At 38.0% G+C, this 27,429-nt stretch overlaps 1 protein-coding gene across 4 annotated transcripts in view; it reads left to right on the forward strand.

Moving 5' to 3' along the window:
- ATXN7L1 (ataxin 7 like 1) overlaps positions 1-27,429 on the forward strand; it is a 116,562-nt gene that overhangs the window by 15,870 nt on the left and 73,263 nt on the right. For all 4 annotated transcript variants that reach the window (XM_027639724.1, XM_027639723.1, XM_027639725.1 and 1 more), the window contains exon 3: positions 24,426-24,530. In XM_027639724.1, the coding sequence (XP_027495525.1) occupies positions 24,426-24,530 (105 nt within the window). The remainder of the gene's footprint in view (positions 1-24,425; positions 24,531-27,429) is intronic.

Here is a 27,429-nt window from a genome sequence, read left to right on the forward strand (position 1 = left end):
CACCCGTGATCCTGTAACTCTTATAAGCTCTGTATACAAAATAAGTGGAAAGCAAATGTACTGCATCTCAAGTTTATAAATTCTTTACCTTCATCTCCTTACCAATATTGTTGCCTCCAAAAACTTCTAAAAGAAGTCAACATGAATTGAAGTTTAAAAAAAAAGGCAATATTGAATTTCTTCTTATGAAATATTAGGGTAAAATATTTCAGTACTCAGAATAGATTTTGGTGGTGGTGTTGTTGGTTTTGTTTTTGCTGCAGTTGGAAAGGCTAAAATAAACTGTGAATTGGACTATGAGATTTGCTCCAAATACATATTAGTGTGTGTTCTGTTCTAAAGCCATGTGAACTCTGTGTGAGCTCAGGCCTTTTCTGGTTGGGAGTGTACAGGATCACACATATCCTGTGCTACCTTTTACTAGTATCATGAGGTTATTCTAAAGGTTCAGGGAATCTGAATCTTTCTCAGTTCCCAGTTGTTGCCTGTGACAATGTGGCACAGCTTTACAGATCCATCAGTTCTTGGCTGAGTAATTACAAAATATTTAGAAGTTTACACTTGGAGTTGCCCTTAATGTTGCTTGTGTAGTGGGCTGGACTGAATGTTAGTACTAAGTGTCCTTGTCATGGTCCTCTCACTATGTATATCCTTCTTTCCACAATTTCAGAAATGCTGAATTAGGTCAGGATCTGCTGTTAGGCCAGTATTCTCTGCAGAATACTAACAGCCATGCTAAAATCAATCAGATGGTTGGTCTACTCAACCTTCCCAGCATCATTTAATCCATACTTGCATTCAGGTGAATTGTATTTGAGACTCTGGCAAATATGACAACAAAAGATGACACTTGCTTTGCCTTGTACTAGAAAGGGTGATTTCTAATCTGAAAGCAGTAGGGGCTGATACTCTGCAGGAAGGAGAGATTCATTAAAAGTCAGAGGAAGTAGTCAGATAAAAGTTACTCTGCCGACATGGTGTGTCCAGCCAAGGCAGTAGTTTGATGGTCTATGTATTAGGCAGAGCTACGTCACTATTGTGGTCAGATAAAGATCTTTAAAACCTATGGAAACCATTGTCCTGTAGAAAGCTCAAGGCTTCACCGTCCTGTGAGGTAGTGTTCCTCATGGCTGGTACTTAAGCTGGAGGTTAAGAGCACCAAAGTTCTCTATTTCTCATTTGCTTTCTACAGGAACAAGTAAAAGGCTTGTACCTTTCAACAAGGTACATGTTGAAAAAATCATTCTGTAGATTGTCCTGCCACAGTCTCAAAGTTTAAATGGATCAGGACTGTCCTCTTACAAACATTGTGCTTGCCTCAGAAGAAACAAGATGCAAAGCTTCAGAACCTCATATAGTACATGATGGCACCAAACCATTCTGGGTAGTTCCTTGGCTTTTTGTGTCAGTGTCCTGCCTACGAAAAGACAGGACATCTTGAATCATGCATTTCCATCTGATGTCTGTTGATTACAAAGAAGCCCTTCCTCTCTTCCCCACTCCCCTTGCCAAAGTATCACCTTGTGCTTCTGCAAGAGACAAATGGCAGCAGTCACTCACACCAGAAGAGTTCCTGTCTTGAAATGTGCAGAAGCCTGGTAACTCTTGCTAAACAGTATGTATTTTATATGGCACATAGGTCAGATGCCAGTTCCAGGAGAGAAGTATGTTCATCTCTGTGCATCTAATGAAACAGAAACTCTACTTTCTTACTGCCAGTCACCTGCTGAGAGAGAGCCACACTGACCTGTTAGGAGGATAATGTTGTTTTTACCATAGTGACTCTTCAGGATGCTATAGGCAGGTTAGACTCTGCAGTGTGAATGTGGAAGTGTGGGACTGAAATACTTTGTGCTGATGTGGGAGCTTAAGGATGCAGAGAGCTCGTGCACAGTCCTGACAGTTGCATCAGGGCATCTTTTAAATTGTGTGCTGGATAAACTAGCAGCAAATTGTGGTACATTTGCAGTCTGAAAGAGATACAAAGCACACAACAAGGCTAGCAAGAACAAGATGAGGGATGGCACTGCACTGTTGCTATATTTATACACTGAAAATCTACAGGCAGATGTCCTAAAAATATATGCATGTGTGTACACATATATTCATATATTTAGAAAATTTCCTGTAATGATGTTTGCTTAGGGTTTTCTAGGTTTTTTTTTTAAGGAGCTGGTGATTCAAAATGACCCTCTTTCAATGCAGCAGTTATGTTCCTGCGTCTGATGTTACAGATTTTATACAGTGTGCTGGGGGTCTTTTGCCTAAATGAAAGCTGGTTTTAATCTGCGATACATTGGAGACCTTTTGTCTTACTTGACTATTCATATTTTGATAATTTGAAAAATTACAAGAAATCAGTACTGTTATTTATCGGTCTCTTTTGCATTTCTTATTTTGCTTCGGCTGACTCTTTTATAGCAACTGGTTTTAACTATAAAAAGTATACAACGTATGCTCTTAAGTGGAACTAGTGTTTGGGAGTTGGTCTATATGTCTGTATTTTATATAGCTGGTGTTTTTAAATGATCCTTGTCCACTGACAATATTTTAGGTGGACTGTTTCTCTTGCAAGGAATGGCTTCCTAAGAATTCTTTCAGTGGTATTGCAGCAAAAACAATACTTACAAAAGAGCAAAAGCTTGCACCTTTGGTTTGTATAGACAGAAAACTTTCACATAGATAGTGCTTTTAAAGGTGCCTAGCGCTTTAATAAGTTTACTGCTAGTATTTAATATGTTGTCTTCAGGTGTTGGGAACAGTTTGCCCTTGTCTGTATTAACATCCAGTCTGTTTCCTGCCCTGATCAGGTGACCTGTAGTTGACATCTGCTGTCAGTTAAACATTGTTGGTGCCTTAGTAGAGGTCTTCCCCTGTGGCCTGGGGACAGTGAGTCTGGCTGGGCATGTGTCACTTTGATTTGGCATTGTGGGTTTGTTTCTCTCTGCTCGTCACCTCCTTTGGGAGTGTAACAGTAAAGGGGAATTGAAGGGGGCTTCAGGAGAAAAAGAGATCATATCCTAATATAATAAAATACCTAAAGTCTGGAGGCTTTTTTTCTCTAAAGGCAAATAAGGTAAACATGATGCTTCTGCATTTAAAAAGTGTAGCCACCTTTTAAGGATATTATTGGGTTTATTTTAGTTTGGCTGGTGATTTACCCTTTCAGAACCAACGAGCATGGTTTTAATGCTTTAGTAACACACTTCTCTAAAGCACTTGGCAGGCTGCTTAATAAATTAAGCCTCTCAAGCTTTCTCTGAAGCATCACAGATGGAGAAACAGAGAAACATGGAGAAGCCAAGTGACTAGCTCCAGACATATAAGATAAATCTCTAGTTGTGTTACTGGAGTGCTTTGGTTAAATGCACCCGATTTGGAGATTGTATGAGGCTGAGGTGAATAAAAATAAATAAATTGCTGCCTATAAGTGCAGCACATGACATGTTTTCAACAACATTCACCTAAGACATATATCTTGTTATTTACAGAGGGTAGCTAGTTGCATCTGGACAGAGGCTACATGCCCCTTACCACTGATACTTTTATGAAGGGTAATGGAGTACCAGGTACACTGCTGCTGTCTAGTTAAGTTTTAATTCTTCCTTTATTTGAGGAGAGAAAAACTGTGTTTGTCTCTCCAGGAAGTCCCTCTCTTAAGAGTATCTTATGGAAGAGATTTTGTCACCAGAATAGTTGTACTTTATTTCTTGTTGTTTTCTTTCATTGTGTTTAAAATTTACTGTACTTGCAATCAACTGAATTTAGGTACTTAGTAAAATACAGGTCTCTGTCAGGCAACGCTGGCAAAGCTTACCTTGGAGTGTACAATGTATACAGAAGGATCTGTGGACTGCACTCTACTAACCTATGTACCGAAACCTCAGATAGCTCTGAATTGTTGGGATCTAAACACAAATTCCTCCGAATTTGTGTTTAGATCCAAGCAGCTGGCAGAGTAGCAATTTGATGCTACTGTGCATGTTCCAAAGCTTGAAGGAGGCTCTCCTTCACTTTAGCAGGTATCAGTGCATTTTTTTCTTTTTATGAGAGCAAATTGACTCTCCTGTGGGATTGGTCCTTTCAGAGAGACATTTTTCAGCAAGGAACTTGTGTTGTGTGTAATATCTCCTTTTACATGGTTTTGAGTTGTGCCTGCCTTTTTTTTTGGCCATAGGTTTGTTTTCAATAAGAGAGGTCTGGGCAAGTGGAAAGACACAGGGGGTTAGAGGTGAGAGGAAATTACCCTGGAGAAGAATTGGGAAGAGGAGCAGGGGGGAATTTGCACTGCGGTAGCGTTCTGTGAATGTATCATCTGGAGTTTCAGGGGATGTGTCCTGGCTAGTAGTGTGCTCTCTTGCCTAATTTGCTTTAGGTGTAAGTGCTTCAGATATGCCTAATGTGAATAGGATGGGAGCTTACAAATCATCAGAATCTGTTTGAAGGAGTCAAGGAGTGTGGTAAATGATTAAGTTTTCGTTTGCTTAGTGTGTCCTGAGTTTTGATATGTCTGGGCTATCGATGGCTTACAGTTCCTTTGGTATGTGTGTTCAGCACGTCTGCACAGCAAAATGTAGGGCAAAAGTTTTTGTTAACAACAGTATAACTCCCATTGGGAATGATGTTGGTCATCTTACATGTCCAAAAATCTTTTCTTAAAAGTTCAGAATATTGACTGTTTTGAAAACGAGAATATTTCTTTTTCATTTTTGTTTGAAGGTTGTAAAATCTAGAAGTCTTCTGACTATAACTGAGAGCCATGCACTCAAATCTGTGCATGTCACTTAAGGAGGTTCTTATATCCTTGCATGCAGATGTCATGGTGATAATATAGTAATCTAGTCATTAAAATGTACACTTGTTCTGTAACTTTTAATGAAGTGAAATGCAATTCCAATGTGTGAAATAACAGTTGACAATAGAACTGGAAAAAATAGTCCTGTGCTATTTACATATTTTAAATATTTAATCTAAATATTTATTTTTTTAAATTAGATTTGTTAAATATTAAGAAATATTCACCTGGGAGGAATGCTCTAATTAGTTTGTTGGGGTTTTTTTGGGTAGTGTATCCTTTTGCTGAAATTTTAGCAGAGATGATTTTATTCACAGTTTCATCAGCGGTTTTGCAACAAGTTTGACATTTTGTAATGCTCTGTTTCCACAGAGGAATAAGTCCTTGTAAGGTTATTGAAACACGCAGTTGTAAAGCGCTTGGAATGTAAACAATGATTGTGAGCTAGCTGTGAGTATATTATTTTAATAAGAGTTGGGGCATGTTTTGATAATTAACTGAGCATGAATAATTACTAGTGATTTTTATGATATTATAATTTCTTTTTCATGATTGCTCTCTCTTTCTTCTTTTTTTTTTTTTTTTTCCTTTCTTTGCAAGGGGAATTGTCATTTGTCAATTTCTGGTAGCTACCCTGTTGATGCCAAACCAAAATAAATTGATTGTGAATGGCCAAGTGGCCAGCTTCTGAACTGTAAGTGGTAGATAGTTGCAATATTTTGCTTGTTATAAAATATAACTCTGAGATGAAACTCAGTATTCCAACTTTATGTACGTGGAGGTATAGACAAAAACTTTGAATCCAGGGATCTTACTTATGCCCATGTTTTCTATTGAAAATGTTTTTCAATATACACACTGCAGTGTATTGTTGTTGAATTTAATAGCCGATGGCTGTGAGACTGTTAGCTGTAAAATTCAACTGGTACAGGAAGTAGAAACTGCTTCCATGTAAGTGATAAAGAAATAGCAAGTAGTAATTAGCAAGTTCTAAGTTGTATTTATGAAGAGTTTAGGATGATACTGTCAGGAAGAAAAAAAACCAACTGTTTTTTCACTAATATAAAACTATGTTGAAAAAATGTGGTAATATTACAAGATTTTTAGTAGCTAAAATGCTGATGCAAGTATCCTTCAACTATTGCAAATATAGGTAAAGTAGCTAGAGTGATAAAACTATTAAATAATTTTTAAAGAAACTCATTAAATCAGTAAAGAATTTTATAGGTAAGGTGTCCAGACTGCCGTGACTCCATTGTATCATCATGCAGTAACTATGCATCATAGTAACTTACTCAGAGTATGTGCTTCCCCTTAGTTAACTGTTTTCTTTTTTTACAGCTCTTGGAGGCTTTTTACATTGCAGAAACATGTTGTTATAATAAAAATTAAAAGTTCCGTTTTATAAACTACAAAGGTTCTTGACTCTTTAATGCTTGCAATTAAGAGACAAATTTTAAACAGAGTCAAATAACCACATTCTAGGTATCAAATGAAATACTGCACTTGAACTGGGAGACTTTAAAGAACAAATGAAGTATGAAACTGGGTTTAGGAATCCTCTGTCTATGACAGAAGCTTTGGAGATGCTTTAACATTGTGTAAGGAAGTGTATTCTGGATTTAAGAGTTTTCCTTAGGCTGAGGCTTTCTATGATGAATGCTTGGGGAGAAAAAAAAAAAAGGACTGTTCAACCTTTCTGCTCTGATAACTACAGAATATCCTTTTGGTTGGAAAGTTGGTGGAAAAAATATTTATGATCATCTTGAAAACAAGATGGTATTTAATTGCAGAGTAGTTGGATAGATCATTTACAGAAGCTTCATTAATGTTAGCAGGTGGTGTCTGCCTGTCAGATACAGAGTTCAACAAAACTCACATGTCTTTCAAACAGGAGATTGGGAAGCAAAGTGCACATTGTTAACTTGGAGGTTTTGTGAGTGATACTCCAAATATGCACTTTACAGATATATATGGTTCCTTGTGCTGTGCTGAGTAGGGTATTAGTGCATTCTGCATTTTTTCTGTACTCAGTTATTTGGTTTCCAAAGGATTTCACAGACTCTTTGGTTAGAATAATGATTCTATTTGGTGTTATATTAATTTACCCTTCATTAAATCCATTCACCGTGGTAATCTCTCACCCAACTGCTGGCAAGATCCCTGAGGCAGGTACCTTCCAGAGCTCTGGTGCTGCAGCAGCGTGCACTGTGCAGTCCTGTGCTGAGGTGTGTTGCGTTCCTCAAAATGCACATGTACCTCTTCACGCTGAAGCAGCCTCAGCTCACACAAGCAGCTCCGGAGTTTGCCTCTGATCCGCAACTCAGAGAACATGCAAACAATTTTCAGTGGACAGATGTTCACTCGCATGGCTGCTGTACCATATTCAGGCTATTTTCTGGTTGAGGTTTTTTTTTCAGAAGCTGAATTTTGTTGAACTCAGTCTTTTGGAAAAGTAGTAGTACCAGTGGTTTTTTTCCAGATGAAATGCTGTGATAGGAATTAGCTGTCACTTACACCATTGTAATTGTCACATAAACTTCCAGATGATTTGTTAACATTTATTCACAGGTGCATAATAATGGATATACTTCTTTTCTTGTGTGATGCTTTTTGTTAGTAAATTTCAAAGTGTTTAATTAGGAGTTACAATATACATAATTCTTCCTTATGGGCAGGGAAAGACACTAAGACTTCAAGAAATTTGGCTAAAAGTTTTCCCAGTAGGAGATTAAGGAATGCAGGGTTTGAGTCCTCCTTTGTCCACTGTCCTGTCTGTTGGATTATGCAGTAGTTAGTAGCAGCCCTCCAAGGACCCTTACTGTTACTGCTAGTAAATGGGGGTAAGGTTTGTTCCTTGTAATAATGTGGAGGATATTTTTGTCTAATGGAATTGGTGAAAAGGTTTCCAAGGTGGTGTCTGTCCATGGATCTTGATGACCTTTCATTGCTTTGTGATGCTGGAGTGTACCCTAAATGCATGAGACAAGGCAGTGTATTTTTCCTTCTCTATCTCCTTTTTCTTCTGTCCATTCAAGGCACTATCACTGCTAAAGCCAGATATGTGCCAGAGAACTGACAGTGTCTCTGAAAAGCTGTGTCTTGAACTCTATCTAGGAAACCTCTTGTTCCAATGACCCTACAATTAGATAAGTCATGGAGTACTAGAGGGCACAGCTGACTTGAAGAAAAATGTGGATTCTAAACACATGAAGAATCAGTCTTTAAACAGAACTGGTTTGGTTTTTTGGTTTTATTTGGGGTTTTTTTGGTTGATATTTTTTTAACTGTTGAAGAGCTAGCACAAGACTATAATACTGAATGGAATAAATTAGTAACTGCTTCCCTACACTCCAGTCCTCAGAAATAAATGAATAATTGCTTTGCTACACCCGAATCCTCAGAACAGTATAATGCTGGAGGGGAGATTCCTCCTGAGCAAAGTTGACAGGCATCAGACTGCAGCATAAGAAGTGTTAAGTGGTCTGCTCATGTCAGTGAGCTGTTAGGTGGATGAGATTAATCTGGGAAGCTGAGTGCTGGTGAAAGCACTGCTGCTGGGACCAGGTCATGTAAGAAAATGTTGTTGTTGGCCTTTTGCACATTTGTGCCAAGAACCTGAGACTGTCACTGAGCAGACCCATTTTTAGCAGCTTTCTTTGTATGTGATCTTAGGATGTTCTTAGCACCCCAGTAAAAATGTCTGAGCCCTTCATATCCTAATTTCAGTCAGATGTCAACAGCAGTGAAGCTGCTGTGTACCTGCTGCAAAGAGACAGAACTCGGGGCTGCACTGAGAAGCAGGCTCCTGCCTTCATGATCAAATGGCTCAGAAACATTCTTTTTTGGTCAGTGTAGCACAGCTCGATTCAGCCTGCTTTTTCTTAATTACATTCAGTGGTTTTCCTTTAAAGAGAAAGACTTCTCAAGCCTCAGAAATGCTACTTTGTGATATTTGAGTTAACCCCGTGAAGTACCAACCAAGTGCTAGGTGAGTCATTGATGCTGCCAAATAGTGGAAAATTATCTACTCTTGTGAAGAACAGTGATCTGGAAAGATCCTTGTAGTAGTCATGTACTTAAGATTTGAAATTAGGAAAAACTGTTATCTTTCCAAATCTTGAGTAGTTTATTTCACAAAAGCTACCTTTTTCTCCTGTCCTGGAAACAAACAAAGCAGCTCCAGAGATGTCTGAAGCTTTTCCAAGTCTCTGTCTGAGAACATGAAAATGAAATTGTTGCATTGGTTTTGTTTGTTAAATAGTGAGAATTACATATATGCAGGTCAGAATATGACTTGTGCAGTATTCAGTGTGGCAGAAATTGAAGCAGAACAATAACGTGATTGAACTAATAAACTGCTTCTTTCTTTCATTAAAAGGAAAGAGCCTCATTAATAGCTTTTATTATATTAGTGTGTATGCCTTTGAGTGACTATTAAACCAATGATTTGTCTTATGAGTAGGTACTGTGCAACATAACAATTGCAGGGGTTTTTTGAGAGATACAAGTAACATTGCTTTTAATTTCTGTCTTTTGCAGCATCGGTACTACTAGATGGGCAAGTTTCTTTAGACTTGCTCTCTAAATTTTCTGAAAGTCTTCATAGCTGAAATACTGGGATATTTCAGAGGGGAAATACTCAGTTTCTTCTGTTCATTCTTTAGTTGATAAAAACTTCTCATGTTTTTTAAGGCCTTTTTTTGCTTGATGTAGCATTAAAAAAAAAATAATAATTCCTTTTTCTCTCATCTAATGGCAGCAAATCTCGTAAGCGTGTCTTGCTAGTGGAGTTTGCTCCTTCACAGAGTGATCGCTTTGTTTTGCGGCTTTAAATTGTGGTTGATCCTGCACCTTTGACAGACTGTTTGTAGCACTCCTGGAAGAAGGAGGGAACAGGAAAGAAAGGAATATCTCTGAATGCAGTGTGTATGTATGCTTTAGGATGTTCATATTGAAGATTTGAGGGACACTTTAGTGGCATACAGACTTGTATTGACCTGAGCCCTTCATGACCGTTTTTCTCTAAGGATTGTGTCTCTTGGAGGTAAGAACCCGCCCTGAGGTGTGCAGCAGACTCTGTCATGAACTCAGTCTCACAAAACTGTGCTTTTTATCTCCTGGAACGGGGAAGAGACTACTGTACTAGCACACAGTGCTGTGTTACCAGACTAGTTTGTACATAACGTGTTGAACCAGTAGGAGCATATTCCTATCCTGAGAAATGTTTGTGGTGTGCACGTAAGTGTGCTATATAAATCTCAGTGTAAGAGCTGATGATGTATGTGTGCTTTTTCAGACAGTACAAGTATTTGACTGATTGCACTTGCAAGGATAATTATTCCCTTGAGAGCAGAATTCTTAAAACGAGAGCTATTTTCTGGAGTTGTGTGTTAGTGGAACTAAAGGCTGCTTCAATCTGTAGGCATTTTTTAACTGTTTTGTCAAAGTGGCCTTGGGATAGGGTTTTTATGTTCGGACTTTGGTTAGAAAGCTTCTCATTCATCTCGTATCCTGTTATCCGTTAATAATTTTTCTCATATATTTTTCTTTGGCATACAGTCCTCTAACTGCAAAAAAACCACAGTTGAACACTTTAGGCAGTACCTTGATCTGCACACCAACAAGAAAGATAATGAAATCCATTTCACTTGTAACTATTTGAAGGAAAAAGATCATATTACTGAAAGTCCATCTGAAAGTAACTTTTCAGAGAGTTGAGATACATGAGAGGCAATATTCCTGGAGAGAGGTGCCATTATAGGTGTAGGAGGCAGTGCAGAAAAAGCTCAGAGAGTTGGTATAAGAATTATTTGTGTCCTTTTAGACAGTACATTTAGGCAATACATTGCCACTTAATATCCAGCTGTTGATTAAGAAAGAGCGGACACCTTCCATTTTGGGTGAGAAGAGGGTTAAATTAAAAGATGTTCTTGCCCTTGGTTTTGGTTGTAGGGGGAAGTGAAGTAACACTCAATAAGATACTTAGCATTTTGTAAAATGACATAGGTGAGATTAGAGATTTTATTTTTCTCAATGTTTTTTAGCTCATTTACTCATCATTTTTCCTGCTATAAAAATTAGTCATTGTCTGAGAAATATTTTTCTGATGATGCTATCTTTATTGTTAAACTTTTCTGATAATAAGAATAATAATCTTGTTATTAAAATGCTGGGTTAGAAAGCAGTGAAAAATTCTTTTTTGTAAGACTTTTTTTAACCCTTAGTAACTTACGTTCTTATTCAAAAAAGTAGCATTTCTGTAAAGAATGCACAACAGTTTTATTTGAAAATGTCAACAAAGAAGAATATTTGCTGCAGTTATAAATGCCACTTAGATATGAAAATGCTCTTTTAAACACTATTAAGGCTCCTTTACTATATCAGTGATAGCATCTCAATTATCACACACCACTTCTAAAACACACTGAAAGTTATCTTATTCCTTCTTGTTCTATTGTCATAGTGAGGTCCCAGCCAAAATGAAGGGCCCTATTGTGACCACAGTGTATGGACAAATAGTAAGAGAACACTGAAAGGCTGCAATCTAAACAGGCAGGGCAGACAAAGAGCATATTATCCTGATTTTAGAGATGGGATACTGAGGCACAGAAAAATCTAATCAGAGTCATGCAAGAATGTTGTTCGGGAGCCAGGAATTAAGCCAGCTCTCTCCTTCAGTCCAGTTGTACTGCCTTAAACCAGAGTCGCTCTTCTGCAGAAGATAATACAGCTTTGCAGGCTGTCCTGTGAGTGCCAGTTGTGTCTTGCTGAGTGTTTATGAAGGAAACACCAGTTGTAGGATTAAAGTCTTGTTTCGTGGCAGTCTGCACAGAAGAAAAAGGAGTGAAGGGTTTTTTCAGCCATAGGATTTTTCTCCTGAGAACTGTTTTACTGCATAGACAACATCTTTTTGTTAGTGTGCATTGGCAAGAAAATAAAAGAAGAAAACCTGCAATCCTTATAGTGTTTCACCACTAGCACTCCAAATTATGGAATTATTAAAAGTATTGCAAATTCATTGTATTTAAAAGATTACTGTCTTTTTGCTGAACATTCAGTAGTCCCTAATATGACTATTAGTAGTCCCTAATACGATGTATTCAGTGTTTCCTTACATTAAAAAAGATACAAGTAAATATCAGAGAAGTTATTTTTCTTTCAAACTTTATTTTTCAGATCACTAATATTTGATCACTTAATATAAGATTATTGAAGCTGTGGTTTTAGCAAATGGGGAAAAATAAGGAAAAACCACTTTAGTACTCATCCTGACCCACTGTAAAGATGATGTGTAGCCTAGAGGTACTGTTGTTTAGTTTACAGATGGGTTATTAATTTATTTTGATTCTTAGTATTTATTTTGACTTGCACAATGGAAAGCTTCAAGTCTTTACACTAAGTCCGTGTTGAAACCGTGCTGTTTTGAAATCAGGGAGTAGCATACCTACCTCACTAGTAAATTCTTATGGATTATAGTGAACCCTTAGGATTATTGTGGTGTGGAGGGAGCAAACCTTGTTGGTTGACAAAGAAAGAATAATTGACATTAGTTTATGCAATCTTCTCACTTCTTCATCCAGGAAGGCATGTAAGAACCAAATAAATTTCTCGGGTCACTCTGGCTGTTCCTCAGCCTTTCTAATAATCTCACAAGAGCTCATTTTGTTCTTTGAGGTAGTCAGCTAACAGTTGTCAAATAAATTTGGACATCAAAAGATATTTGCAAGATTTGGTTTGGAGTAGAGGAAGATCTGCATTTTCTCCAGAATGGAAATTATTGTATTTTTATTTCTTTTTAAAAGTCTTAATTGGTGAAATAAGGAGGAAATGTCTTGTGTACATGGAACAGGTTCTTGGAATAGATGTTGCTGATGGTCCTGCTGCAGCAGTGCATGCCACTCTCCTATGTGAGACCAAGTATTTTTAACTTTGTCAGGTTGTCCTAACAGACTTGGAAAACTAGTCTTCAAAGTCTTCTGTATACAAAGTCACGAGGAGGCTGATAACAGTTGTAGCTCTCCCCTAGTTTTATGTCATGCCAGTAAGATTGAACTTGGTGAATATGTTATGTTACTACTAAGCTGAAGTTAAGCATGTGTCAACCTTTTTAAACATTCTCCACCTTTCTTACTTACCAAACTAAGGTTTACTGCTCATGTTAAGTGTAGCACCAAACAGGATCAAACTAAGTGCTGACCAAGAAGCTCAGGAAGATCAGTCTTGTAACAAAAGGAAGAGGGAAGCCTTTTACTGCTAAGATGTGAAGAGAAGCAGCAGATTACTGTGCAGGGTGCAAGTGTTAGCAGTGTTCTTCTAACTAAATCTGTCTTCAGAGAGCAAGATTCAGGTAGATCCAGGTCTGCTGGTACCCATCAATAACCTCCAGTAATACAGGCTCCGTAACAAACCACAATATCTTGTATTAATTACAAATTCCTGAAAAAATAGTTGTTCTCTGTTACCACAAAGTAGGTGTGTTTTCCCATCTCTCAAGCAGAGCCATCTCCTTCAAATTCTGCAGGTTTTAGTTTGAAAGACCAGAAAAGGCTTTTTTCCAATCCCTTATTCGCTTTGTTGACTGTACTGCTGTCAGTCTTGGCAGTCTTGGAAATCACCTATGCTTGAGTGGATAGCACAGCTGTAGAAGTATGAAGTAGACAGCTTTCATCACAGATAAAAAGGAAGAAGTTTCCCTTTAGCATTCTTGGCCAGACTCTTGGTGCCAGACTATCAGAAAGTTAGATCTGTGGTAGGACTGTTTGAATGGCCTGTCTTTCCAGCAAAAAATTCCCTAATTGTTACCCATACTGTGTTTTGACATTTGGGTCTGGACAGACTAATATAATGGAATTTTCAGGACACTAATGACTTGCAGAAGTCCAGTATGCTTTTCTAAAACTCATTTGTGTCTCAGGCTCCAACAAGGGTTGCTCCCTCCACAAATGAAGGACAGTACCACCAAACTATTGCCCTGCAGCAATCATCAGCTGTTCTGATGCCAAAGGTGAAAGTTGAGAAGGGGTCCCAGGTACACTCTGCATACCCTGTGTACTTCTGTAGCTTGGAAATACTGTGGAAAAAATTCAAAGATTATATATATTGACCAGCATTTGATATCTCCAGATCTTTACCTTACTGCTTCTGCAGGACCAGTACATTCATGATGTTTGCTTGCCTCTTTAGTTTATTTGGCTGTGTGTCAGAAAGCTTAACCATCTAGCAGGAAAGTCAAAAGCTGAAATGCTGTGTATGTCTGTGAGTTACTGTAGTTAACTCACAGATGACATCTCTTCCTGTGTCAAGGTGTGTTTCCTGGTAGAGAAGCTCTCAGAGTCTACCTGCTGCAGAAAGTGTGGATGTGGTACAACCCTCTAACTGTTGCTAAAGGTCAAACATCTAATTCTGGAGAGCCATGCATCAATCTGAGCTGAAATTTAGTGCCATCATCCATGAAGGGTACTACTTGTGCTGACAAATCTCATTTGCAGCGAGACTTCTCTTGATACATGTTTGAGGATGAAAGGATTGTTCTGTTGCTATATAGTGGTTTGTGGAGACTCTCTAGTCAAGGTGCATGCCATTCACTTTGAATTATGAGGGAAATGAAGCTGATTTCCAGCCATTCATTCCCTTATGTCTGCCTGTGGGAAGTTGAGAAATCAGGAGTCTGATAATCTTACTGCGCAGTCTCTAACCTTTGTATGCACACCTGTGTGCAGCCATGCTCACTCTCCAAGGTTTTTGATAGTGATATGTGTGAGATCTGAGAGAAATCCACTATTTCTGCAGGATTAGAAAGTGTCCTCGTCAGATTTTTGCCACACTGCCCATACTCAGGTGTTTAGGGAAGTTTTGCTAATATGTTCTACACAGCGGATGTCACCTCTGCTTCTGGTTATGGGGTGCATAGTCTGGATCCTTTTAAATAATGTGTCTTTTTTTCCTTGCCCCCAGTAATTTAATTTTTGCTGTCATTTAACACCACTGTTGCTGTCTTGAAGATTTCCAGACATAAGCAAGATGAAATTTGTAGCTGAAGGTGATATCTTTAGTTAGACTAACTGTAGCTGGTAGGGAAAATAGAGACATTTGGGGGCACACATCTCCTTAAATCCAAAAAGCCAGATCTAACTGTTAACCTGTTGGTCTATTTAAAGACACTGTCTGCATTTACATGACTCTTCTAACTTGCTTTTGAACACATGAAAAGCCTATTTCTTCCTTGTATTTTACTCAGCTAGATTTTTGAGGCATGTTTTGTATCTGATTCGTGGAGGATTTGTTTTGGGATTTTTTTTCTTTTGTTTCTGTCTTTGGATCCCTTAACGTGTTTAACCCTTAATATTTTACAACATAACAGGATTTTTTTCTGGGTATTGACTTTGTACAGTTTTACAATAGTAGACTTTGTAAGTTGTTGCTCTATTTCCTGGAATGTGTTGTTAGATGTAAAAAGAGAGGCAACTCAAAATCCAATTTCACGAGAAGGAAGCTACATAGTGCAATCTAATAATTAAAGAAACACATAAGACTGGTTAACAATTGTGTAGACAATACTTTGATGTTGCAGGAATTGTTACAATTGCCTTGTGTTCATGTTACAATTACACTTACCTACTGAAAAGTAAATCCTGTGTAATGGAATGATGCCCGTTTCAATTACAAACATGGGGCTTATTTCCTGTCACCCTGCTAAACTCTGTTTTGTCTTGCTTTGGAGCCTTGTTCCTTTCTCCAAATTCTTCCATGTGGACTTGCAAGAGAAGGGCCAGTGCAGGGCATTACGAAGTTGGTGAATGGTCTGTCTTTGCTCTAGCAGGTCCTCTTCAGGGCCATCCCCTGTCACTCCAGCCCTGGGATGCAGTGTCTAAATGCAAATGTTCATTAAAATTCATTAATATATTTTAGCAACTTTAATGTTTGAATTTGCCCTTAAACAGATGATAAAAAAGCAAAAAGAAAGTTATTAACCAAATTTCCCATAACCATCCAAGCAGACCTCAGTGGTCTATAACCTCCTCTCTTATATGTGCACTGGTTTCTCAGTACCCACACCCTTCATGTCCGAAATGGGAAGGCTCTTTACTTGAAGGACAGGCAGGAAAGCCAGAGTGTTCAGAAACTGAAAAGGTAAAAATTACCCTGTCTGATTACATTGCACAAAATAATTGAAAAGTTAAATTGCATAATGGGAATCTGGTTTTAGAGATTAGTTCAGTAATCTGAAGTGTTAGAAATCTAAAGAATTATGTGAAAGGAGATGATAAGCTTGTGGTGGTTGGACCCTAGGTGGAGGCAAGTACCCACCAAAGCTGTTATATCACTTCCCTCCTAGCTGAGGGAGAGAAAATATAACAAAAGTTTCATGAGTTGAGGTAAGTACAGGGAGAGATCAGTCACCAATTACTGTCATGGTCAAAACAGTGTTGACTTAGGGAAATTAGTTGAATTTATTACCAGTCAAAATTAGAGCAGGATAGTGAGAAGTAAAGCAAATCCTAAAAACACCTTCCCCTCACCCTTCCCTACTTCCCAGGCTTAACTTTATTCCCAGTTCTCTACCTTCTCCCTGCCCACCCAGGGAATGGGTGTTATGGTCAGTTCTTCCCATGTTTCTGCTGCTACTTGTTCCTCAGGTAGGGGAGTCCTTCCTTTCCTCCAGTGTGGGGTCCCTCCCACAGGAGATAGTCCTCCATGAACCTCTCCAACATGAGTCCTTCCCAGAGGCTACACTCCTTCACTGCTCCAGCGTGGGTCCCTTTCCATGGTGTGCAGTCCTTCAAGAACAGGATGTTCTAGTGTGGGTCCCCCATGGAGTCACAAGTTATGCTAGCAAACCTGCTCTGGTGTGGGCTCTTCTTTCCATGGGTATGCAGGTCCTGCTAGGAGCCCACTCCAGCGTGGGTTTCCCAGAGGGTCACAGCCTTCTTTTGGGCATCCACCTGCTCCAGCATGGGGTCCTCCACCGGCTGCAGGTGGATCTCTGGACCACTGTGGACCTCCATGGTGAGGCAGGCTGTCCCCTTGCAGCCCATGATCTTCAACACGTGCTGCAGGGGAATCTCAGCTCCAGTGCCTGGAGCACCTCCTCCTCCTCCTTCTTCCCTGACCTTCATGTGTGCAGGGTTGTTTCTCTCACACATTTTCTCACCTCTGTTCTCTGGCCACAGTTACTTCTGGCAGTGAGTTTTTATTTTTCCTTCTTAAATATGTTATTACAAAGGCATTACTCCCACTGCTGGTGGGCTCAGCCTTGGCCCCTGGTGGGTCTGTCTTGGAACCAGCTGGCATTAGCTCTGTTGGACACAGTGATAGCATCTGGCAGCTTCTCAGAGAAGCCACCTCTGTAGCCCCACCCTCCGCTGCCCCTGCCACCAAAACCTTGCCACACAAACCCATTACAATGCTTCTGAATGTTTTTATATGTCACAAATTAATGAATGTGTTTACTGCTATCTTTAACTGAGAGGCAAGTAGCCTTAGTTTTACAAGACTTCTCTTTGAGCCAAGTGTCTTCCTTTAATATTGCAAAAATACCTGTGTGACAGATTTCAGTGTAAGCTAGAGATGCACAGCTACTCCACAGTGGTTTTAACTGGTCTTGGTCCTGTTAGTCCTCCTGCTGTCCAGTTCTGGGCTCTGCATTTCCTTCTCCTCACACCAGCGTTAGCATTTATCAGGTTCTGCAGGGGAGCAGCTTATGGAATTAAATGGTCTGAAAACATTTTCCTGTTTTGTTCTGTCCTTCTTTGTATTACTTTGCTCCTGATTTAGAGTTGTCTTGAACTTGAGTCCTTGTATAATTAGTTAATTGATGGTAAAAGCACAAGGGAGGGATAGGAATATGAAGCTTGGAGTCCAAAAGGACTGTACTGATGCATAACTTTGATCAGTTTAAATTATAAATTGTGTACAGAAAGTGAAATAAAGACTCCACAAGCAGATGAACTATCTTGTGCCTACTCCAGGAGCTAAAGGACCATGTGCCTCCATATAGGAAGTTTTAAGAAAGTTTTCCAAGGAGAAAAAACTTACAGTAGCTACTGTCTTATCCTCTAGATTCCTTAAAGAAGTGGAAAGCTGAGATTTCTTGATGTCACAGGTATGCAGCATACTTTCTGACCTGTGAGTTTTGAGTTTTCCAGTATTCTTGTGATACAATTATCTGGTAGCCCAGGCAATTCTGGTCCTATATTGTCTAATTACTTTAGACTGGGATGGCAACTAGCCTATAAAAGTTACATAAAAGTCTTCAGAATTGTAGAAGAAAAGCTGTCACATTTTCACATGGTGATTTCTTTTTTCTTTTTTATTGATCTGTAGTGTCTTATGCAGAATAGTAAAGTCAGTGTTGTGTAGCTTACTTTATTAATCCCTTCCCAACACAGGTTGTTACAAAAGATATGCAAGTATGGTTAATTCACAATATTTGTTTAGATCACTAGTTCCCAATTATGAACTTTTTGGTTTTTCTTTTTTTGTGGGTCTTTGGGAATGGAAGGCACCACTTACATCTTCAGTATGGTTTCATAATACTTAGATAAGGCAGTGTAGTACAAAGTTTTTCTGTGTCATTGGGGGTAGTATTTATTGTATAAACTATAATTATTGAACTATTCCCAGCATTCTCTAGGACTGCCAGTATCCTTATGATTGCTCTAATCTGGGAGGCAGCATACCATTCAACTATACAGGACTGATTTAAAGGTGTCATGACCTTGACTCCTTACCACACTGACACTTAAGTCTATTTGCTGCTTTTTCTGTTTTTTTCTCTTTGTCACTGTCATGTTTCATTTATTATTGCTGTTGCTGAAAATGCCAGTATTTGTTGTCTTCTCATTGATTTTTCTTCTCACTTGACTTTTTAGCATGTAGAATCTTTCAATTCCTTGCATAAACATCCAAAGGACATCAGTCAGTACTTAGGACAGTTCTGTTTGGTCCTATGTTAGTTGTGTCGTGCATATTTTAATTTTTATTTTTTCTTCAATTTCATGATTACTTTGGCCATTACCTGCATTTTTCCATCAAAAAGAAATGAGTTTGAGCATTACTTTGTGGTTCTGACCCTGAAGTTAGCCACAATTTGAACAGGGTCTGGGAGTAAATGACATCCAGCAATCTCTTTCCACTTAAATTAATCTGTGATTAATTGCAACTGTGACTCTGACATTTTCAGGACTAAAATGCAATTTATATTGGCTAACTAATTACTGAAGCAACTTACTGGTTTCTGCATAAAAAAGGAAAACTAAAGGAAAACTGCACTCGGGGGACATTAAGCTGATGTTAAGTGGAAAGAGTATGACATTCATTTCTATGATAAGACTAACCTCTATGCAAGCGTGCTTAACTGCTGTCTGAGTAATACCTGAAGATGTCTTTTTATTGTTTCAGTTTCAAGTTTCAATTCACCATTCAAATTACTTAGTTTTTTAAGTAATCTAGTGCACTGAAAGGTTATGTAGATTCCTCCAGTTTTTGAGTGATGTACGGATTTGTCACTTCTGTGGAACAAGAGGGAAATATTGGGTACATTTCTAGACATCAAGTTTAAAAATCTGTAGCTCCAGGAGCTGGAGGAACCACATAGATTTGTTTTTGTCCATTACCATTTTTGCCATTGCCTTTTTCTTTTTTCTTTTTCAGCTTCTCTGTTAGTTTTTAACCAATGTGTCTTGAATAGTCTTTCGCTGCTTGCTCCTCCCTCCCCATCTCTCTCCTCGCATATAAACATCACTAATATTTTTCCAAGCAGGCTTTCTGCGTATCTTTAGTGGAGAAACAGATATATAAGTGAATGTTTAAAGTGTGTACAATTTATAGCAAAAGATGATAATTAAAAACTTGATTTCCCATGCAATGTTGTGAGGTCTTACTGTTTGACAACCTTAATTCCGCAGTGGAAGAATGTTTTAGATTATTTCTAACTTGTGTTTTATTATACAGTGGGATGTAAATGATTAGATAATAATAGAGGAGGAACTTCATATAAGTCACCTGCCTTTGATTGTTACTAAAAATAATTCCTTTCTGTGTGTTATTGGAGAAGATAAAAAGTCATATCTGACACCTGCATTTTTGTGTTTGTGCCACAATTTGCAGAAGCAACATCTTCTATTGTTTCTATGGTATTTGTGGTTTTGATGCACATTTCACCAAGCTGATGTCTTACAAAACTATGTCATATGGCTACAGCTGTCTTTTTATTTGCAAATGTTAGTAATATAAAAACTACAAGGAGAAGTTGTATTTATTTTTAAGTGCCATATCAAAGTATACACAAAGTAATATTTTGTTTAAGATTTTAATCTAGGAAAGTAATATTTCCAACAGTTGGCATTCACTGTCTCAGATTTCCACCTGTCTTGCATATTTTTCATATGGTTTGGTATCCTATTAGTTCAACAACTCATCTTCAAGCAGGGTTTTTGTTGTCATATGGTATCAACTGACACGACTAGGCAAAAGATTTCATTCTGAGGGGATGACGATTCAGTACTGCGAGGAGTGGGGGGGGTGTAGATAGCACTTCTGAAGAGTGTTGTGGGTACTGAAAAACAAGTTATCAATTCTTTCTTGCTGTCAGGAGCCTACTTGAAACCTATTGGTATCTTCCAGTAAAATGAGGTAACTGTGAGGGGGGCTCTGGACTGCTTTTACCCAGCAAAAGGGCTGGGCAGCCCTTTCTGTCTCAGACTTGTGTCTATCTGTATTTACACCTAGGGAACAAAGAGGTCACAGGCTCAGGGAGAGCTCACCATGCCAGTGTGGGATGAGTCATGCCATCCATGGTCACTATGTTTCACTTTTAGGGGGGAATGCAGTTTTTGGTAGAAAATAAATACTCTTTGCAGTTACTTTTCTGTCCCCCCTGTTCTCTTTGTACTTTGAAAACTATTTCAGTATTATTTGATAGTCACTCACCTTATTCACTGATTATAGCCTATCTTCTTTAGTGGTCTTTTTCCATGAAGTCTTTCCTTAGCTAGCTTTAGAGACACACGTTTTCGTTCCCCAAAATTAGTCCTTCCTGAAAAGCTTATCACCATTGCTTCTGACTAAGCAGACAGGGAGGTGTGATTGTAGCCTTTAGAAGATAATTTTTTGTCTGGAGAGGCTATTGTCTTTTTTGCTGCATGCAGGAGGTCTAAATTGTCAAATGGCTGTAATCTGATCTAAGAATGATACCAGCGTCCAGAATAATCCTTGAGTCCTGGTCACTTTGAGTAGGACATGGGAACATTGAACTATTCTTATTTAAAACAGAAAAATGTGTATAAAAACATATATAGTTGTTTATATTTTCTACTTTCTTTTTAATTTCAAATGTTCCTTGCTTTATTCATTGTAAATTCTCTGATCTGGATTGCTTTAGTAATATTATTACATCCAGTAAAGTGTATCCCCAGTTGGAATTTGTACTGAGACAATATTAATACTTCATGCAATTTCAATTAAAAAGTAATTTATATATACGCTGCGTGTGCTTACAAATCATGAGTTTAATCATGAAAACAGGCTTGTGACAATCTTGTTAACATCGATGAACTAGGAGAGGTAGTTGAATCTGTTTGGGCTTGACGAATTTTCCTCTGTTAAAAACTCCTGCATAGTGAGATTTTTAAGGAATCTTAAAAATTTAAAAGTTAGTATTTAGTTTAAGCTTTTACCTGTTCTGATTCAATAATAACAGTATATTTGTGTACTGTGATTCTTATTTCCAACCCATGAACTTGTGTCCTTGATATTCATGGATTATTTTAAGTGGATTTTTGAGAGGGGGCTAATAACTTCAGTTCATATCAGAAAACTCCCATTTACAGTAGATGTTTGCATCTCCACTGAGCTGTTTCTGGGCAGCTGCAAAATGAGAAAACTTCCAAAGTGCTGTGTCAGGATGTCACTTACTCTATGTCTGTGCATCCTTTTGATGCTGTGTTTCTCACAACAGCATTTTGATGTGTTCTTCTAGACATCAGTGCATATCAACCTCTGCCACCGCAGTATGATAAAAGCTCAGATTTTATCCAGTGCTCTTTTCCCATTGGGTGCAGTGGTGTTTGCCAGGGTTGTGGAGTGAGCTCACAGATACCAGGACATTTCCTTCACCGCTCTGTCGTCTTGGTGGTGCCTGGTGAAAACACAGATGGTTCTGTGATCCTCTGAACTAACCTGATTCCTTATTCCACCTATGTCCTTGAATAGATTTCTCCAGTATTAATACCTTATGTTTTTTATAAGTTATTCCCTGCAGACAGACTTCATAAAAACTCAGACAGACCCAGCCAGACGTTAGATGCCTCAGAGCTGGGCATATTTTAAAGGCTGGGATACAGAGCTGTGAAGGTTAAATGAACCTAAGGAATTCCAACTGGAAAAAAATAGTGACTTTTGTGTTTGCAAAGGGCAGAGTCTTTATGTTTTCATAAGAAGATTGTCACTGGACTATTCAAACAACAGGAAAAAAAAGTATTTTAAGTTGTTGAGATGTTTTAACCATTTTTTAAATATTTCATAATTGTAATTAAATGCATGTTTTTGAGCTGAGACTTTTTGTCAAATCATATCCAGAAGAAATTCTCCTTTCTGTGGAGTTTGCAGTGCTGTTAGTGGAAGTCTGTAGGTTCCGATCAAAACTATTCAGCTAAGAATTGCCAATGTAAAGTGATTTTTAAGATCACTGACTTATCACATTAAAACAAGAAATAAAATAAACAGACAAGTTGTAGTGCCTGCATAGTTTTATTTGTTCTATCAGTAAGAAGGATTTGATTTAATCTAATTTTGCAGTTTTGGCTTCACCAGTACTAACACTACACCAAAGGAGTTTACACCTCACCACTGGTGTTTTAAATTTAAACTGAATGTGTTGACTGTGTTCATTTAGCTGTGCTGTATTTAAAGGCTTGGTTAGTCCAAGACCAGCACTGCAAAGGGGTCATGATGGTTAACCTTTGAACTGGATTTCATAGCCTGATATGAGCAGTAACAGAGAAGGTTTTGGTTTTCAGGGGATAAAGGAACGATTCATATCGTATTGTACTGTGAAATATCTGGAGGTTGGTGGGGCTGGTTTGTGCCCAAGAGTGCTTGAACGAGCCTCTTTGGATCTGCTTGTGGTACTGCCTGAATTACCGTGAGAGGGATGTCTTGTTCCTCTGGGTTTCCAGGGACTGAAGACACTTTGCACTTCATCCTGTGAACGACTGCCATCATGAGCAGTGATGTTACCTACAGTGGTACAGACCACGGCAGAATTGCTTATAAAAATAGCTCTAGGGCCAAAATGATTGCTTTGGTTAAGAACTAATGAAATAAGGTACCTGCTTGAGTCAGTTTTTGAAAGGAATCACTGTTTTTTGGAAATACATGATGTACTGGAGAAGAAGGATTTAGTTGTTGATATTCATCAGTCACAGCTGCTGTTGTACATGTCTGTCTTCACAGAGGGTCTTCTCATTTTTCCTCATGTTTAAAAGGCGGCAGGTTGATGTTTCAGTCTGAGTCGGAAGCTGCATTTGCAAGTCCTGTAATAGATTTCAGATGCTGCTGAATAACACTGGAATGCGATTTTACAACATCTTTAAATAAAGATGTCACTGCCCTGTCCTGAGAGGTAGTGTGATCTGTGGGGCCCATACTTGTCATGGGGTTACTAATGCAGCAACACCTTCATTAACAACACTGGACATGGTGACATGATCCCACTGAAGTGCATAAAAGTGACTGGAGTTTCTGCCCTCTAAGCTGAGCTGTGGTGGATGAGTATGTGTGCTTGGTCTTAAGTTATAGCAATGCAGAGTGAAACAGGTTACCTCACTTGTAATGTTAGAGCTCTGAGGCCTTCAATTAGTAGTTTAAGCCCATTTTACTCTGTTTGTAATGGCTTAAGAATGCATGTATTGCACTCTGTGTTTCGGCTGAGAGGGACAAGTGCCTGTCATTGTCTGACTGAACCCATCTTTGGATTTCATGAAATTCCTCATACCATCACCCGAGAAATACCTCATTAACCAACTTTGTCTCTTCCCGGAGTATTTGTTGGGGACAAACAACAGGGCATTGGAACTAGAGAAGGGCGTTTGCACAGAATCAGAAATTTCATGTCATGTTATGAACTTCCTGACTGTATTTTAAGCTGTAGGATCCTTGACCTTGATTACTATAACTAGCTTTTAAGCAGGAGCCTTTCTCTAGCAATTTGTGGTCAAGCTTGGAATATTGTAACATGGAGCATAACCTATGCAACTTGTTTCCTAAAAGGATCTTTAGGTAGAGATTTTTAAAAACATACTGCTTTACTGTTTGAGCAGTTGACCAATACAGAAATGCTTATTCCACTTCTTGGCAGTGAGTGTTAAGACAAAGGTGTTGCAGCCTGTGTTCTGACTCAGACTGAGGGATGAGACTGCAGCATTAGTACAGGACCTTGAGACCCAGAAGAGGGGAAAAAAATCTCTTTAAGATTCTTTAGTAAGAAGCTCTTATGGAGCAATGTATAAATTTGCTTTGTATAAATTAATATAACAGTAGTGGCCCTACAGTATTTTCAATTTTTTTTCTTAATATATATTTAAAGCACAATTTCTAATTCTTGTATATATTTTTAACTTTCCCACAGATATGCACTTATTTGGCCATTATCCAGCTCATGATGATTTCTATCTTGTAGTGTGCAATATCTGCAATCAGGTAGTCAAGCCACAGGTTTTCCAGTCACACTGCGGTAAGTGCATGTTTTCTTTCCTGAATTACAGTGCCAAACTGGCTTATGGGTCTCTTAAGAATCATTGCATACGATCATGACAGAGGCATTGCAGATAGACTTTTCTGGTTATCTTGTGTTCTTTCCACAGAAAATACCAGCAATGCCTTCAAACAAGTGTATTTCCTGTAGAGGAAGTTAAATTAGTTGTTCTAGAAGCTGAGCTTTTCGCGTTGAACTTGTTATACTAAATTAACCTATTACAACAAATAAATCCTGTTAGTTAGATACTAGCTAGGCTAAAACTATTATGACCTAACACTGGACTGTCTTTTATCAAAGCTGCAAAGTGATACTGACCTACATTAACTAGAAGTTGGATGTTATGGATTGTTTTCTGATGGGATTTATCCATAGCTACATATAGGGTTTATTTTTATATTTACATAGGGTTTAGTTTTTTACGTAATTGGCATTTTGAGTCACATTTCTTAAATTAACATTTTTCAAGAGAATCTTGAGAAGCAGCAGAAATATGCAGATGTTTATTTCTGAATTAGTATGACAACAGTGAGATGACAATTTTGATGTTGAGTATTTGCAAACAAAATTACTCCAGTTAGAAATTTTTGGTATTGATTAACAAACTACTTTCAATTATTTCTGAAACACTTCATCCCAAAGTCTGGTTTATTTATTACTTATCCCATGGTTTATTTGTTATTTGTTCAGTGATTTGTTTCTGTGGTGATTTTTTTTTGTTGCTTTATTATTTTTTTAAAGGATTGCAAAATGTGACTGGAATAGCTAGCTTTGCATGAGGTTTAATCAAATTTAGTTTAATCAAAATAATTTGAAGGTGATTGCATAATAATGAAATGCAGCTAATACTGAGGATGGAATCAATTAAATACATTAAGGAAAAAAAAGCCCAGCGAGATTTTCCTTGCCTGCATGTAAGAAGTAAACTTCACAAATCATACGCCCCTCTCTGTCTTCTTGACAGCAAAGCAACTCAGTAAGGGGAAAATGTAAGTGGGATGGACAGAAAAGAAGTTTATTTACTTTTAAAGATGTATTACCAAATTACTTCCTTGCGTTTGTATGGATGCACTGCTGACAACCAACCAGGAGCAGCTGCCTTCATGTTGTGAGGCAGTTGTATGACTCGCCACCAGCTTTGACCTAGATTGAAATAATTGTGGAAAAATGGTAACAGTGAAATATCCAGTGAATAAGAAAAGATCTAAAAGTATTATTATAGGGTGAGAAGGGCTTATTAATTTAATGGTGGGGGCAGGTGTTGTTTTTACTGTTTCAAGAAGCCATCCTGCTATTTTTATTTTATTTTTCAAAGTTTTGTTCTTACCCATGGTCTTATGGTTCTTTTCTGCCCAGCTTATGATTCTTTTAGTGACAGAAAAGCTGCTCTGCATGTGGTCATAGGTACAGAGGGTACCATAAACATTGAACTGTGCATCAGTAAATAATGTGCTGCAGAACAGAAGAATCCGTGTAACACCTTGCTGTTGCCTTCCATAGTTATGCTTTTTCCTGGACATGGCTGCTTTGGGGAACAGTATGAAAGTTGGTCCTGTTTTCATGTAGTAGGCATATAGAACGATGTTACCTCTAGTTGAGAGTAAATTGCTCCATGTTAGAAAGGACTTTCTGAGCTCTTTGTAAATAACAGGTTGTCATCCATGTTAGTGTATTGCCTGTAAACTGCAAAGATCCTGTGAGTTATTGCCTTTTTTTCTTTTTCTCTTTTCTCCATTACTCCATTATTTATACAATTCCTTTTACTTCATCTTCATTATAGCAATCTTGTTACACTGGATGATGGAATGTTTAGTTCTGAATTGCTTGTCTTAAGAGCCTAAGGTCAATAAAGACTTGAAAAAAAAATAGACTCTATTAAAAAAAAAAAGGAAAATACTGAAAATAATTGACCAAAGGTGTTACCTCCTGAAGACTGTACTTAATCTAGTCAGACTTGTTTCAGGAAAGATGTACAGGAATATTGCTGAAATGCCTGTGAAAGAGCTTTAAATATATAGATAAATTATTTTGTTTTAAAGAAAAAACGGTAAATGTGATGTACTAAAACCATATAAAAGAAGTTTAGAAGATAGAAGGTTTCTTGGAGGTCTTGAGAATTACTGTAAAATAACTAATAGTTTATTTTCAAAAAATTAATCTGTTAAAGGTACTACCTGTTGTATATGTGAAATGCATTTACTAACATATAGTTGTTTTCATAAGAAATAAGATCTAAAGAAGAGCTACACGATGTTATTAATTGATCTGTAGTTGAATTGTCTGATTAGAAAATTATAAAAATGTCCTATTAGAAAACATATCAATCATGAGCTGCTTGTGGCTGAATAGTCTCTCACTGTATATGTGATGATATCAACAGTCCATTGAGAAAGGTCTGGAGAAATCTTCATTTTGAGACACTGATTCTGGCTGCACAGGGATCTTCTGTGAAGCAGGAATATTTAATTTTCTGTTTTATTTAGACTGTTATCACCTTTGGACACAATCAGTTTGGTGGATCAGATCTTCTTTAACTAGTTAGAGCATGCAGCAGTATATCTGTAAATTCAGGGAAGCTGAGCATGTCTGTCAGTAGGCTTTGAGGTGTTTAGACTGTCATACTTACCATGAAGTGCATTATTATAAATGTCTTGAATTGCAGCTTCAAAGTTGTAACACAGGCAATGGAATGAGAAGGCATTAGAAGCCACTACTGTTTTTTTGGCTCTGGTAGGCTGTGTCATGGGGAGTCTTCATTGCTACTGACAAGGTCTTGCAGAGATCTATCCCAGAATCTCCCACAAAGTGTGGTTTGTTGCTAATATCCCTGGTAAGATCCTGTCCATATTCTCAGTAAGGAATTAGGTCCATGCCAGAC

The sequence above is a fragment of the Corapipo altera genome, unplaced genomic scaffold (assembly GCF_003945725.1).
Source record: "Corapipo altera isolate COAL_440 unplaced genomic scaffold, ASM394572v1 1b, whole genome shotgun sequence".
NCBI classification, from domain to species: domain Eukaryota; kingdom Metazoa; phylum Chordata; class Aves; order Passeriformes; family Pipridae; genus Corapipo; species Corapipo altera.